General features: G+C 31.7%; 1 protein-coding gene across 50 annotated transcripts in view; it reads left to right on the top strand.

The window, feature by feature from the left end:
* The window catches only part of LOC145294072 (uncharacterized), a 616,260-nt gene that overhangs the window by 181,733 nt on the left and 417,027 nt on the right, over positions 1 to 17,500 (top strand). For all 50 annotated transcript variants that reach the window (XM_080141108.1, XM_080141084.1, XM_080141083.1 and 47 more), the window contains exon 2: positions 7,661 to 7,762. In XM_080141108.1, the coding sequence (XP_079997234.1) occupies positions 7,661 to 7,762 (102 nt within the window). The remainder of the gene's footprint in view (positions 1 to 7,660; positions 7,763 to 17,500) is intronic.

The raw sequence follows: 17,500 nt of genomic DNA, 5'->3' as shown, positions 1-17,500 counted from the left end.
AAATCACGCAAAGAAAATTATTTCGCTCCCACTGTGGGAAGATGTGACACAAGGGTAGAAGGCAAGGATTGCACAAGAGGAAGTGCACTGGCCTACAAAAATGCCTGAGGACCCCCCTCATCGTTCCTCGGTAGGAGTGTCTCAGATGATTAGTAATTCCTTGGAATTTTGGTTAGAAACGGTGTAGTATCTGTTCTGATGCTATACTTATTCTATTCTGTCCTCTGTCAGTGAAGGACAAATCCTTATATATTGGGGCAATTTATGTTTTTGTTTCAATCCAGAGTGCCTATTTTTTCGTGAGCCAGATTTTCTCCCACATTAAAATTCAACCTTGTTTTTAACTTTGCCCTTGTGAGGAGGCAAGTAAATAAGAACTCTTTGTCCAAGGGAGAAAGTAAAGCCTGGGATGGTAGACTGCCTAGATCTGATCTAGAGACGGGACCAGTCAATAAAAGCTGTTAATCAGAAATAGAAGGTTACCATATGAGAACTACTTGTTTCGTCACATTGGTTAAAAAGAAACTATAAAAAACAGAAGAGCACCACCATTTCAATATTATTGGGTTAGGGTTAGTGTTGCTTCTCAGATATTTGACTTTGTAAATACCAGGAGATTCTGCATAAGTCTGACTATCGAACACCTAGATTTAGAACACCAGAATTTTGAAATAAAACCTTGAATGAGGAGGACAGGACAACTTGGATCTTAAATCTGTGATTACAGGAGAAAGATTTGACAGTATTTGAAAATTCTTTTCCATCATATGGTTTTAGAAAAAAAAAAAAAAAAAATCAATGTTACAGTAGAATTATTTGGATTCATCAGAATAGTGTTCTCATTTTGAGTCATTTTCACAGTGTTTCTATCAATGTAACCTCCGACCTTCTTTAGGTGTATCTTGTCGAACTCGGGAACTTGGACAAAATTTCGAATGGAACCCTTTATTTACTTCACGGGGGTAGCATGTTCTTATTTCATCAGCCATGACTAGATAGAGGTCCTAAGTAACTTGCAATTCTATTTTTCGGTCGCCTACACTGAGAATTAAACCTTCAACTTTCAAGAAAATATCATTTTTATAATTATTTTCTCCAAGTATTCTAACTATTGCGCTATAGGTCCTTTAGTTCAACAGAAATATTCCTGAGTTCGACAAGATACACCTGAAGTGAAGTTCTGTTACATCGACTAAAATGTTGTGGAAATGATACTCCAGATGAGAAAAGTAGTCTGAATAATACGAGTAACCAACCCTCATCTCAAAAATTCAGAAATGTAATTATAATGGAATGGCCAGAATTAATCAATATTTGATTGCTTTTTTCCAATGAAATAATAATAATAATAATAAATGTACTTGAATTTTATATCCCTTGGCTGTATCTGTTTTCATCAATCTAATAATCTAAGGACGTCCATGGCAGTACCAGATTCTTATTTTGGATAAAGTATGGTCCAGCTTAGGCATAGGAGATGCACTTTTCCTATCATTATACTCCTATTTTTAATGGTTGTAGACTGCTTAGATTTGGACAGAATTTTTCATTTGACTAGTTTGGTTAGCTTTCTTAACAAGATGTTCCCAAATTCCTTTTACCACACGAAGTCCGAATGGCAAGGTCGTAAAAGTATAAATCGCCTAAAAAGTAGAGTTCTTTAGCAAGATGTTTAATTTGATCATTTGTTGTAAAAAAAAAAAAAAAAAAAAAAAATACCCCCCCCCCTCAAAACTAAACTGCCTGTCAATTTCTGAATTTAAAACCTGGAAGCCATTGCTTAATACATTCTTTTTATTTAGCCAAGGAAAACTCTAAACCTTTGATCTTCATAATTTGGAATTTGTAAAAAATATTTAACTGAAATTTGAAATCGGTTAAAAGGAAACTTGTGCTTAATGAAGCACTTTACAATGAATTGTTTACAATAAGTATTGTTTCGGCATTAAATATCTCCCAAAGTGTTGGCATGCCATGAAACATACAAACCAACCATTGTAGATTACTTACCTATCAATTATTGATCAAACTGTATATTGTAAAAACCTGAAGTCTTCAATCTAATGATTTATTGAAATAAGAGAAAATAGTATTTTTAGAGATTTTCTTTATTTAGCATGGCTTTTCAACATCAAATATGGGTTGCATGTTAGCCGTGGCGATATTAAGTAACTTTCTCCATAAAATTTTATTTCCACAGGTTTTGATGTGTCATTCTTTGAAGTCCTCTTGATCAAATCATTCCAACTCTTCAGCCTATCTTTTCCTCCTTAACGGAGATGCATGTACATTTATGTATACAACCGGAGCTTTATTCAGCACATACATACCAACACAAGTGCTTATAATATAGAGCTAATTCCAGTCTTGGCAAATTCAGCTTCCGTTGCCGGCAATCAGTTCCACTAGATCATTGGCATATCATTACTTTGTACCTCCTAGAAAGACTGAAGAGGAAAAAAATTGACTGTTCAAAATTTAGTTTTCATCTTATATTTTAACATAACTGTTTTCATCTTGATTGTTTTAGTTGCAACATTTTGGCTGTTTTATTGGCCAACTTCTTCAACTCTAAAATGTACACTATCCTTCTGGAAATTATGTATACACATCTATTATATAAAGTGCAGTTGTCTGTGTATGTGTATGTCTAGATAAGTCCAAAACTACTTACGAAAGACCCACAAAGTTTATATTTTCTTGATTGGCGTTTCCCTGGGTGTATAATAGTCTAAAATTTAGACAAACAGATTCATTAATTCGCAGTCAGATGGACACATATAGCATTTAATGTTATCAAGGCATGCACAGATCTTTTAATGTAGTTGTGTAAAGGAAGGTAACTGGTTTTGTTTTCAATGTTATTTCCCGTATGCTAACTCGAATCATGTGTAAGTATGTTCAGAGAGAGGAATAGAATGGGTGAAGAAGAAAGAAAATAGAGAAAAGGAAAATAGAGAAGGATAGAAGTTCTGTTACTGTCTTTTCTTGGGGCAATGTTGGGTAGCCCTGCTAGTTATATATATATATATATATATATATATATATATTTCTTAAAACTCTTATGTTCTCTTGATTGCTTGTTGCCGTGCACAACTAGGAGCCATGAAGAATTTTTTCTATAATCTATATATTAATGTGATAGCGTGTGTGTTATTACATCTTTTTTCTTCCGGGTGACTGTCGTTTGATTGTTATGACCTTCCATTTCTTGTTATAAATAATTTTACCAAAAATTCTTCGTTTTTGTTTCGGTTTTGATTATAGCTGAAGGAACTCAAGTTATATATATATATATATATATATATATATATATATATATATATATATATATAATGTGTGTGTGTATATATATATATATATATATATTTTTTTTTTTCCTCATAAGTTTTGGTTTCGGTTTCGATTCAAGCTAATGTACCCAAATCATATAGATATATTTTTTGGTCCCCCGATTTATCAGAGAGGGACCTATGTTTTCAGTGGCATCTGTGTGTCCAGATAACCGTTCATTAGTTTTTCCTGAAATTTTGCCACAAATTGTATTTCATTAAATAGATGTGCACAGTAAATTTTTTTTTTTTTTTCCCCCGTTGCATCCCCAAGGGACTAAGAGGTAAAAAATGCCCTAATATGGCCAAAAATGACAGATTTTGCCCCATAACTTTTGATTCATCAATTAGATTTTTCTGAAATTTGGCCAAAATGTGGAGCCCATTGTTCTTAATATAAATCCAGTATGGGTGACCCTGGCAAAATTCTGGTTCGTGTCCCCAGGGACTTTTAGTGCTAAAAACGCCCCTTTTTGTGGCTCTTTTTTCATATTTCTCAACAAAAACTTGATATGTCTGACTATATAGTGGTTTTTCACGGTATTCAACTCAAATATACATGTGTTAAGGCCTGGAACTGCACTGTTATCCATTCACACTTGGATTCAGCGTCCCCAGGAGCTCAAGAGGTAAAAAATGCCCTAAAATGGCCAAAAATTACACTTTTTGCCCCATAGCGTTTGATCCATCCATTAGATTTTCCTGAAACTTGACCAAAATGTGGAGGCCATTGTTCTTAATACAAATTCAGTATGGGTGACCCTGGCTAAATTCTGGTTCGCATCCCTCTGGGACTTTTAGGGCTAAAAAAAAAAATGCCGTTTTGGAGGTCTTTTTTTCATATTACTCAAAAGCTTTATATGTATGTCTATATAGTGGTTTTCCATGGTGCTGAATTCAAATATACATGTCTTAAGACGTGAAACAGCACCGTTTGTCAATTTTTACTGGGATTTGGCATTCTCAAGAGCTCAAAAGGGGTCACAAATGCCCCAGATTTGCAAAAAATGATACTTTTTACTCCATAACTTTTGCCCCATCCATTAAATTTTTCTGAAACTTGGCGAAAATGTGAAGGCAACGTTGGCCCTTGACACTTCTTACATTCATGATTTCTTCACTATTTTTTGTGGCGTCATCTCACATGCAGTACCAGAGGGGGGGGGGCATGCACGCACGGTTTGTTATTTTTGAAATCACAACTTTATAATATATAAAAATAGATAAAAAAATTGACTCTATGATAATATATAAGAAATTTGCATAAATTAAAATATCACATTTAAGCGTATTTTACAACCGTGCTATGCTGGGTATCGCAGCTAGCTTAGATAAATACTTTTACAGTTTAAACAAAAGAGCTACAATAATATTAGGGCATCTCCATTTACACTGAACATCCACAGAATGCTAACATCAATATATTACATATGAAAGAGTCCCCTGTGGAATTTCCACAAGTCCCGCTAGTAGGGCACTTTCTCTGAATTTAGTCCTTACTGAATCTATATTATATTTCTCTTAGTTTGTCTGTCAGTTTCACTTTTTCTTAGAAACTACTGGGCCAATCTAGATGAAATTTTATATAGATAATAAGGTACGGCGAACTAAGTATTATAGTATCTGTTTGATGCACAGTTAAGAAATAGTATTTAACAAAAAACTGAGCACATATTTAATCGTCAATTTGGCCTCAAAAACATTCATTCTTAATCAATAGGCTATAACTTTTGCCCATTTTTAACTTTTGCTAAAGATTTAGTCATTTATATTGTTAGCCTTGAATCCTTGCTGATATTTTGCAGAGGTTATGAAAGCTTAATACCATATATATTTTGTATCGCTTTTCAATTGCACCTTATACCATGCTATATTGATACTATGAGGATGCTTTGAGTATTTAAAAAAAAAATGTTAAAAATACATGAGCTGAACCATTTCTATGGTAGGACATTAGTCTGTCACCATTCCGAAGGCGAGTATCAATTTAAACACCCGAATAGTGTTTTTTTTTTTTTATTACGTAGTAGTCACCACTAATCAAGGCCCAGAAGTCACTTGAGGATAAGGGTTAAAGAGTGTACAGTAGTCAATGGAACAATATCATAGTAATTGTTAATAGTGTAAGTTTGGTAAATTGGATTATTTAAGGGGAACAGCTCATCAAGAACTTGTTTACATTGGACTTGAAGACAACCATATTGTAGTCAGCTGGAAAGCAGGTATCGCTTTTATTCCATAAATGATCACCCATTTAAGTATTAACCATGCTCAATGTTGCTTAACGTGGGCAATCTGATAAGGGTGTTATAACAGGATATTTTGAAGCAGTTTTAAAATATTTAAAAAATAAAAATAAATGTAGCATTTTTTTCTTTTCCTTTTAATAAAATACAAACCATCTTCATCTTTTTTTGCTTCAAAGGGTAATCTTCATCTTATCTCATTCATCTTTCAGCTTCTTGGCTGTAATTTCTTAAATTAAAGATGGGAAGAAAATTTTTCTCTTTTTTCCATTCACAAAATATTTTTAGTGGGAAGAGGGGGGTTCTTTTTGTGTACCGATTTGAATGTTCGGAATCCTTGAACTCTCTTTAAAATTCATTTAATTGGTTTTATTTTCACGTGATGGTCTTCATGTTTGGATTGGAAGTTGATTCCTCCACAGAATCTTATTCTTTGGGAGATTAACAGCTAATCTGATTTGACTGATTTACATGAAATGCTAAGCAATCGACATGATCACGTTGGGCTTTCTCTTCTGCTCGTGTTTAATCCAATGTTTTACATGATCGATTGTGTCATCACCAGTAAATCAATCGAAAGCCTTCAATTTGAGTTAAAAACGGCACCACCATTTAAGCAGCCGGCCATAAAAGCCTCGGCGATATTTGTTGCTTTGTTGAGTTGATTTATTCACAGAGATGCAACCGTGAGGGAAGCAAGATGCTAAAATTTGCTGCAGTTTGTATTGTGTTCATTTATTCTTTCTTATTTCAACATAGCTGAACATAGTTTTTTTTTTCTTTTTTAATTAATTATAAGAAAAATAGTTAAATCAAAATTAATAATATTGGTCTTTCCTGAATTCTCTCTTTTTATATATAATACTAATATTAAGCTTTATTATTTTATATATATATATAGATACTAATATTAATATCTATCTATCTATCTGTATATATATATATATATATATATATATATATATATATATATATATATATATATTAGTGTCTATATTATTTTTTATTAATTTTGTTAATGAAATTACTATGATCAAATGTGTTGTTTATGAATGTTTTTTTTATTTGATCCTTCGTTAAATGCCTTTTTCTGTTATCGTTCAGTATATTACACTACTATTAGAAGTATCGTTTTTAGTCAAGTCTGGCTCCATAAAAAATGTTATGAGTATAAAATGACACATTTCTATTGTTACTCTCATTGATAAACTGCTTTAGTATCTACTAATTTATTCAAACTGTTGTTCTTAGTCATCGTTGATATACAGCCAAGTTTCAGCTGTTGTATTGCTCCCCCCCCCCCACTTTCCCTTCTTATTCCAGCTCGCCCTTAGCTGACTCTTGATACACTTCCCTTGAGCCCCCCCCCCTCAATTTAAAAAAAAAAAAAAATTTTTTTTAATTTTTTTACTTTTGGTGTTTGATTTATGTGGATACATTTAGTTATTTGCAGTGTTAACAAAAATACATAAAACCATACACCCACACACACACACATATACACACAGATACCCGTTATTTTTAATTTTAATAATTGTATTAACTCATATTTACTTTATAGTATTGAACACTTCGTGTTTCAAATAAAAATACTTTTATTGGTTTTGAAAACATGTTTGTACTCATTGTGTAAGCTATATCATAGAATATCAAGATTGTTTAAGGCTATCAATTTTTAGATACATGTTGCATTTATGGACTTTGCTTAGAATCACGGTATTATATATACTCTTGGGTAAACACACACACACCCATATTACTATTTCATATATACGCACTAGTTTTAAAATAATATATAAAATATACTATGAATATATTTTTCTAATATTTACTTTAACCATGTTCAATACATGAATAGAGCGCATACTTATAGAAAATAAGCTACACAGGAACTTTGTGTTTCAATCCTGAGGGAGATCAACAGTCTAATTGTATTTAGCCTGTTGATTTCCGTCAAGAAACGAAACCCAACCGTTTCTGTCCAGCTTGTTTGCCATAAGTGATTTTTTTTTTTAATATTTAAAAGAAAAGAATGATTTGAAATTTCGGTGAGTTAACATTTGTTTTTCTTTTAAATTACAGAGTGACGGCAATTCAAGCTTTTTGCGGGCAGCAAGGGATGGGAATTTGTCGGAAGTTTTGGAATACTTGAAGGGCAGTACCGACATTAATACCAGCAATTCAGTAAGTACATTTTTTTTTTTTTTAATCAATTTTTTTTCTTATATTCTTATCAGTTGACTCGTGCTTGCTTACTTTTAATCGTATAATAGTTAAAGGGAGATTGTAAAAATTCAGCTGACTTTGGTATCATTAATTCGTTTTTATTTTATTTTTTAATATTTCAATGTTTTATATTTCTAAAAAAAATTCTAACGTGGCAGTATCTTAACTATTTAAATTGATTGATTGGAATCGATTTAATAAATTTTGTTTGTCTGATATATACATCCTATACGTAAACAAAATTTATTAAATCGATTCCAATCAATCAATTTAAAAGATATTAATAGTACCGCGTTAGAATAATTATATATATACGAGATTTTTTTTATTACTATTGGAAAATTCTTTTCTTTTTTTTTGTGTATGTGTGGTGCCTGTTGATTTTAGATATAGAACGTTACATCATACTCAAATTAAAATTATTTTATTTTGATTTCAATTTTAGAAGGGGAAAAAACTGGACAGTATTTGTATCTTAACTCTTTAAATTTGCTGCTTGAGAATTGATGTGAAAAGTTTTATCTATTTCTCATATTTTATTTTTAATTCTGTAATTATTAATATTACCACTAATATATATATATATATATATATATATATATATTATATATATATATATATATATATATATATATATATATATATTTTCAGATTAATAATATTCAAAGACAAACACTAATGAATTTGATTGGTTAATATAATAGTGCTCAATAATAAATAGAGCAAGTATACTTTTATTTATATTCAAATAAACATTATTTTAATGTTGCTGCATGATAAAAATGTTTATTTGAATATAAATTAAAGTCGTTTTCGTGTTGTGACTGTTGCTTTAAAATAAAGAAATTTACAGTAGTTTCATCATACACAAATTAAAATTATTTTATTTTAATTCTATTAAATTATTTTAGTGAAAAAAAGAAAACCCGATTAAATTAGAAAATGAACTTTTTTTTATAAATGCTAATTAACTAATAGAATTTAGAGGTGAGGGGGAGAGGGTTTAATTTTGTTATTTTCATTTTTTTTATTTTTTATTTCAATTGCTTAAAGTATGTGCCTCCCCTTCCCCTCCATGATATATTTGATCATGGATCAAATTATTCAATATCTGTTGGCATTCTGGCTTTCTATTTGGTTTGTTCAAGTGCCACTTTCCACAACAATGGCTTAAATATCATCAGGTCTCTAAATATTATCATAGAATGTTTGTAAAAGATGGTATTTGAGATGCTCAAGAATCTAGCCCCCCTCCTCCACCCTGCTCTTCTCATGACCCATATCCCTCTTCTAAATCTGCATCCCCTTGCCATTAAAATTAGCAGTAGCATTATTAGTTCTTATAGTATAGCGTATCAGTCATTTTTTCGCCACTTTTTCTTGTGTATACCCAATAGTAAATCTTTTAAAGATTATAATTTTCACTAGTTTCTCTTGATTTGAAATGTCAAAAATTTTAGCATTGCCAGAAATTGGTAGGCTACTACTTACTTTGATCTGAATATCTAGTAAGATTTACAGCTGCTGCGGCCACATAGTAGCAGTAACAACAGCAGCAGTAGTACTAGCATCTCCTCTCCCTTCTCCTCCTGATCTGTATTTATTTTCTTCTTTTTGTGAAGAGGTTTGCCTTCTATTTGAATTCATTACTGACTGAACCGTGTTGCTCGATATTGCTGCTGCTACACTACTGCTGCTGCTTCTATTGATTTCTGTGGTAAAATCAATTTTTATCTCATCTGAAGGTTGAAGCAAAAGCAGTAGTGGGTCACTTCCCCTTCCTCCTCACTACCTGATTATCAGCACTCTGCCCCCTCCCTCCATCTACTGTTGCTCTTAGCACCAGTAGCAGAACTCATTCTTACTCAAAGAATTTCAACAGATTAGATAAATTAAACAAACAAATTAATAAAACAGTCCCCATTACCCCTCTCCGCGTTTTGTTTTCAGCAAAATGATTTTAAAGAATCCGTTTATTTTATTTTTGTTTATTACGTTATTTTCATTTCATATTATTTTATTGAACAACTATGTACTGTCCTTATTAGCAAGATCAAAGCGTAGTATCTGTTCTCATACTGCATTGCGTCTATTTTTTTTTTCATGGTAGTTACCACTTATCAAGGCCCGGAAGCCACTCGGGGATAAGGGTTATTGCGTGTACAGTAAACCAATGGGATAGTATCGAAGTAATCGTTAGTATTGGAGATTTGATAAAGTGTCTTAAGAGGGCGGTTCATCAGGAATTTGTTTATGTTGGACTTGAAGACATCCAAGTTGTAGTCAGGTGGGAAACAGGCAAACGGGAGAGAGTTCCACAGGCGTGCACTTCTAAGAAAGAAGCTTTGTTCATGGAATCTACGTTTTGATAAAGAGTGGGGAAAATTTTTGACTGTGATTTCAGCTAGATAGGGGTTTTTCATGAAAAATTGAATGACAGATCATTCTAGACCGATTTCAAATTTTTGTCCCAATCCAGAATGCCCCCTTTTGATGAGCTGGATTTTCCCTAAATTAAAAACTGATCATGTGGTAGCAAGTAAATAAGGTCTACTATAAACTATCTATGTAAAAATTTCCCACTTTTTCATTTCGTGGTGAAAAGGTAATGTTAATGTTAGAAAATCTCTGCATTGAAATTTATACTTCTATTATACATTTTACTTATAAAATTATCGTTTCTTAACATTAAAGCTGCTAGCTGGAATATCTGATATTGCTTGGGATTAAACGAAGATCACTTTTTTTATATACTGGCCTTCCTCCTCACGTTTCGTATCCTAAAATAGTCGGAAGAAATTGAAATGTTGAAAATCTCTTAATGTTTCATATATATATATATATATTTAAATTTCATTAAACTCAAATACGTATTTAAAGTTTTAAGGAGGTTCTGTCTCCATGAGTCACTTATAGGAGTAACTTAGAGATTCAAAACCACTTCCATTGTTTTCTGCAAAAAATTAATATATAAGATTTAAATTTCATAAAAATAGGATATATTTGAAATTTAAAGGATGTTTCATTGTCTTTCCTGTTAAATTTTATATAGGAATACACTTTTAGATTTTATGTGGATTCTCTTTCTATAGATAACACACGTGCACACACAAACACACACACACATCTACATACATGCAAATATTGATATTACGTTGCTCAATTTTTGAGATGAGGATTGATATTCATATTGGATTCTTTAGACTACTGCTCTCATCATGAGTGTCATTTTTACTTTCAGTCGATGTAACTTCCGACCTTCTTTGGGTGTATATTGTCGAACTCTAGCATTCTTTCTGTCGAATTCGGGAATTTTAAATGGAACCCTTTATTTAATCTACAGGGGTAGCTTACTCTTGTTTCATCAGCCATGATGGAATAGAAGTCCTAAGTAATCTGCAATTGTATTTTTGAGTGTCGCCCGCACTAAGGATTGAACCTTCAACCTCTAGAAGAGTGTACATTTACAACTGAATTTTACCAAGTACTTTATCCACCACTCTATGGATACAAATTACTGAGGACTTCTATCCAATCATGGCTGGCAGAACAAGAGCATGCTACCTTTGTGAATTAAATAAAGGGTTCCGTTCAAAATTCTGTCCAGATTCCAGAAGTTGTTAGAAAAATTTCTGAGTTTGAAAAAATACACCGGGTAGCCCTACTATCTATTAATAAATAAAATTATTTAGTTAAGCATATTTTTAGTATCGTTATTTTAATTTATAAATATAGAATTCTTCAATTCGTCCACATTTGAACATTTAATAATATATCATACTTTTATTTTAGTTAACTTTATTTTTGCATGCCGATATCATAAAAATACCTTCGTAACAATACAAAGTAAGATATTGAAACACCTTGATTCATATTTCTCAACCAAAAGAAGATTGATCTGCCGTAAAAAAAAAAACAAAAAAAAAAACCTCCAAACTTAAAGCAGATTTTCTTTTTTTTATCTAATTTAAAAATAAATCTGCAAATTCAATTCCATGAAAATCGTTATCTGAATCAATCTTTATTAATGCTTAATGATAATTTAATGGCGGTTTTTATCATGACTGCCATTACAACTGCGGCTGCTGCTGTTGTTGCGCTCTTCACAGATGACACCATTTGCATTATGACAAATTCTTGTAGTAGTAAAACACGGAATCTGCCTCTTTCCAATGATGACTCATTCGTTTGCTATGTCGATTGAGGAGAATATTTCTTAAAAGTGGACCCAAATAATAATAATAATAATAATGGTTTTAGTTTTCCTTTTTGTTAAAAAAAAATCCATAATCCAAATGTTAGTTTTTTATAAAGAAAATTTTTAAAAACTTTTTTTATATTCTATTTTGTTAAGTATTACCACATTTTTGTGGAATTTGTAAAAAAAAAAAAAAAAAACCTCTAAAAAAAAAAAAAATAGGTTACAAGTAACAGAAATAGAAAATAAAAACCAAAGTTATTCCTGGACGAGTCATCATTATGGAAAAAGTCTGCAGCACTGATAAAAATCCTCAAAGATTTATGTCATTCTTAGCAATAAGGTTTTGGTTTTTACCCACTTGTTGAAAAGAATTGAAACCCTTGTTTTTTAAGTTTAGGCATTTTTCTCCTTTTGAAAATATTTTGATATGGAATAAATATATTTATAATATTATCTTAAGATTATTTTCTATATGGTATCAAATCTAAAAGATGATCTGTTCATCATTGTTTTGTAAATGGCCTGAAATTTTTTTGTCAAAATAAAATTTATTATTTTATGATGAAATTTGCAGAGTACAAAACATGTCAAAATAATTTTCTGCCTTTTGTTATATATATATATATATATGTATATATTTTGGTAAGATGTTTTTTTCCGATTATATTTCACCTTTTTGTTTAGAAGCTCAATATATGTACAATATAACAGAACATATATAAAAGAATAACAGTATAATTAAATTCTAGAGTGTATTCATAGACGGTATTGACATGATAATAACCATTTGTTTCTGCATAATGAAACAACTGAAATTTTAACATGCTGGAGGAATTGATTTGCATGAAAAATAAATATTTGGATCTTGGAATATAACTATGCTGTTATTCTTTTTATATATATATAGTTGTACTATTTTTGTGATATAGAGTGTCTCCCACAAAAGCCACACATAAAATTTAGAATCCTTTCTACAATCTAACTATATATGGAACAAATAAGCTTCAGTATATGTCTTACTTGTCCAACAAATTTCAGCCAGAAATGTTGAACAATCTTTTATTTTGTTTTTATAGCCATACTAGAAGATATACTTAGCGTTTTTCGGTATTAAACATAGCTTTAAATTCCTTAAAAAAAAAAAAAAAAAATGAACAATAAAACTGATACATTTGCATGTGAGTATTATGTTTTTTCTAAACGGTTCACTTCTTGTAAGTAAAAAAAAAAGAAAATATATGTAGCGGAGATCGAAACCAAAAAGATAGTCACGTATGATAACCATTAAACCAGCTTGACATGATATTTAAAGTGTTTTGAAACCAACTTATTCTTAACATAAGGAAGCTGTCATGTTTCACGATCGTGCATGCGCTATTGTGAAACGGTTTAAAACGGATAAAATCCGGTGATCCCAACTTACCAATTTTTAAATTTTGACTCCTTAGCAGCCCTTTTTTCCAGATGAAAACTGATTAAAACGTTTTCCATATGTCTGAATAATGTATATAGCAAATTTCAAGTCTGTAGATCAAAAATTCGTTGAGTATATAGGTTGAGAAGTATCCTCACACACATTCTCACTTTTATAGCTCTAATAAATACACCTGGATTCGATGTGTAAAATTGTCAAATCCTTACCATTGCTTTGATTTGGTCTGTGGTGACGTTCTTCAGTTTAGGAATTGTCTAAGGATTGTTTTGATAGACAGTGTCTTTGAGATAACACCACAGATAGAAATCTAGGAGGTTAAAATCCGGTGAGTGTGAGAACCATTCAAAATCACAACTTTTACTGATAAGACATCACCAAAGTGTCTCTGCATATTATCAGACAGTGAAAAAAAGAGGGCTCTTAGACGTTCATAACTGGAATTGATGGATAAGTCGGGTATAGACTGAAAATTTATTTGTACCGTTGGATTGCAAAAAGGAACGTTTTTAATGGGTGGAATTTGTTTTTTTTTTGGGGGGGGGTCACTTTGTAAATGATATTTGTAATGGCAGAGTTGAAAGTTTAATGTGTGATGTCCTGATTGCAAGACATTTTGGTTTTTCAGTTTCAATATGAATATCTTGCATTTTACTGTCTGATATGTCTTAGATGATAAATGGAATTATCATAGGCATCGTCTAATTGGTTAGACAGTATTCCTGAAATTATTTTATATTTTCAATTTTAATATGACAATAATTTATCTTATATCGTTTAGCAAATAATATTCATTGGAAATGTTTTTTAAAACAGATTTTCTTTCAAGATAAGAATAACAAAATATAGAATATCAGTATACTAACAGATGTGGCATTGCTCGATATCGAATGTAACGTTAAATTTCATTTTAAAAAAAAATGAAGTACAAAAAACTGTACAAAGAAACCGAGACATGTGCATGCAAGTATTGTTTTTTCTAAATAGTTCACTTCTTGTAAGTAAAAATAAAAAAATAAAAATGCTCAAACTTAGATCAAAACCTAAAGACTGAGTTAAGTACGATGACCATTAGGCCAGCTCGGCACAATTTTTAAAAAGTGTTTTCAAACCTACTTATTCTTAACATAAGGAAGCTGTTATGCGAATGATTCACACATGTGCAGTCGTGAAACAGTCGACACATAAAAATTTGATACCCCCCCCCCTATCAATTTTTCAATATTAACCCCTTAGCAGCCTTTTTTTTTCCGGATGAAAACCGATATTAAAAAGTTTTCCACATGTCTGATTATCCTATAGACCAAATTTAAAATCTGGAGATGAAAAATTTGTTGAGTATATCGGTTGAGATTTGTCCTCACACACATTCTCACTGTTATAGATATATGTAGATAAGAAAACAAGTACAATTTGTCAAGTATAGTAAAAATGTTTAAGTTGAAAACTGACAACTTATTATCATAATTATAATCTTATAATTATCATTATCTCCCTCCCACAGCAGGAAGAGGGTCGGGGGAAGTGGATTGAAGAGCCAACGTCTTTGAAAAAGCGCACCCTGGCCTGAAAAAAAAAAAAAGAAAAGAATGCCTTGTTAGCGTTCCCCGGTAAGAGTGTCTCAGGTTATTAGCAATAAACTAATCCCTTTCCAAAGAGAAGATAAAACGTGGAAGGGTGGAACTCCTAGCACTACACAGGACCGGCAGTATACCACTGACAGCAGATCATTTTTAAAAAAGTCTAAATTTTGTTGTTGGCTTTGGTACTGAGCGAAAAAGTTTCCTGGCTGTCACTTTTGTAGAACTTAATATAGACATTGTTTTGACGTATCGACCTTCTCATATGATAGCTATCATCATTTGAGATAGGGTCAGGGTTTGTTGAATAATGTAAATGCTTAAATTTTGAAGATCATTGTGTTAGCCTTTTTCTTCTTTTATAATTTCCTTCATATTGTTTCGAATTATTATACCATAGCCAGGGGCAGTGAGGTTATTTAATATAAAAGGTATCGTTGGGAAGAATATTTATTTTATTCAATAGTAGCAGGGTTATGTGACATTACCCGGAACCATAAAAAACACTTTAATTAAAACTTCAATCTATCTTTGTCACATTCCGCTTTCCCCGTTTTCCTGCATCCTCTATTCCTCTTTAATCTCCATCTAGTCCATTCCTCTCTATTGAAAATAATAATGCAAGCCATTCACCTTTCGTTTATATAATAGATAATAATGGAAATGGCTGAAAAACTGACTCTTACTTCCTGCGAAACCAGGCCCCTCAAAAGATGAAACTTTTTTTTTTTTTTAATTTTAGATATTATTCATCCAAGACAATGCTGATAAAGAATGTCAACTTTGTGGGTGTTTGTTTTTTAGTTTGTTACTTTTAGCTGGACATCCATAAACACAACTTTTCTTTATAGAATAGAAGATAAAAGTAATTAGTCACACTGAACCAACGTTTTGTGAAAATTCGGTTTTAATTCATCTCTTTGATATTGAAGAGATATCTATGAAAAAAAAATCCTTTTTTCTTATATGCTATTAAACTGTTGTCTTCGTCTTGATTATCATACCATTTGCTGATATATTCTTTTCCCTCTTTTATTATTATTATTTTGAAAGGTTACCATTTATAGAGGCCTGAAGGCCACTCAAGAATTAAGTCATAGGTGGGACAAGATCAGTTACGGTGGAACTTGGCTAGCGCTAGATTATCTAAATGGATGACTCAATAGGAATTTATTCACATTAAACTTGAAGACGACCATTTTATAGTCAGCTGGGAAGCAGACAAACAGCATTGTGTTCCACAGATAGACAATTTTAGGAAAAAAACTCTGCTAATGGAATTTTCGTTTAGTTTTGGGCACAGATAGACATTGAGGAAAGTTTTGGGTGGTTGTTTCAGCTAGGCGAGTATTTGTTGTGAATGTTTTATGGGGAGGGACCACAGATTGGAGCTCAGAGACCTACAATAAAAGTATCAGTAGAAGAGAAATAGACTTACAACAACTCTTCTGTGAGAAAGAGGGAGTAGGGAGGTGAAAAAGTCAACCCATAAAAATAAAATCTTGTCACCTATGGAATCCTTAGTAAAATTCACAATCCTTTTTGCAATCCAACCATATTTGACACAAATAAGCTGATGTGTTCATAATGTTTCAGTTCTTAATGTCTTTATATTATTGTTATTCAATGATATGCAGGTTCACTTTGGTGATCATCTCATTAGTAAAAAATGTGATCCTGAATGGGTTTCATACTTACTGGACTTTAACCACTTCCCCATGATTTTTATAACTCCAAGACAATGACTATCAGAACAATTCCCAGATTATTTCTGAACTGCAGAGGGTTATCACAGCCTAAATCAGGACGATGCCAAGAGAAGAGTGTGTGTGTGCAAGTTATTAACAATTGTTACACGTTGTATTCAGATACACTTATCACTGAACAGCAATAAAACAAAGAATGTAGGATATTTTTGACTGAAATTTGATGGACAAGTCAGGCATAGACTGAAGTTATTTATACTATAAGGGAAAACAACACCAGTTACCGAGGAAACCAGTGGGTTACTCTCCTTTAGCAGAGGGATTGAAGCATATTTCCCCCTACAATGGGTCAAAACCCATGTGTGGGGGAATTACCTCCATATTCTACCTTATATGGTAGAATCAATCCACGAAAGTGAGAAAATCATCCTACCTTACATCGTAATGAACACTTATTCTCCATGCTGAACACAAACCCGGGTGTTGATAGAATATATCCGTCCTATCAAGATACCACCCAGTGGGTGTGTTTATGAACATTTGTATCATCTTGTATTTGTTCTCTTATGTAATGTTACTGTTTGTTGATATGCTAATAAATTGTGTATATTTATGTACTTGGGTGCAGTCTAGTTCATTGTACGATATTTATGCTTGTTAAGTATTTCTATTTCAGGTTAATTAAATTAACTATGAAATGTTAATACTTACAACAGTACTAAGTACGATTAAATTGCAGAACGGATTCTGAATTTCATTAACGATTCCATGGATGGA

The sequence above is a fragment of the Euprymna scolopes genome, chromosome 15 (genome assembly GCF_053919585.1).
Source record: "Euprymna scolopes isolate OS-2025 chromosome 15, ASM5391958v1, whole genome shotgun sequence".
Classification (NCBI taxonomy): Eukaryota; Metazoa; Mollusca; class Cephalopoda; order Sepiida; family Sepiolidae; genus Euprymna; species Euprymna scolopes.
This window is presented reverse-complemented; position numbering and strand designations above follow the sequence as displayed.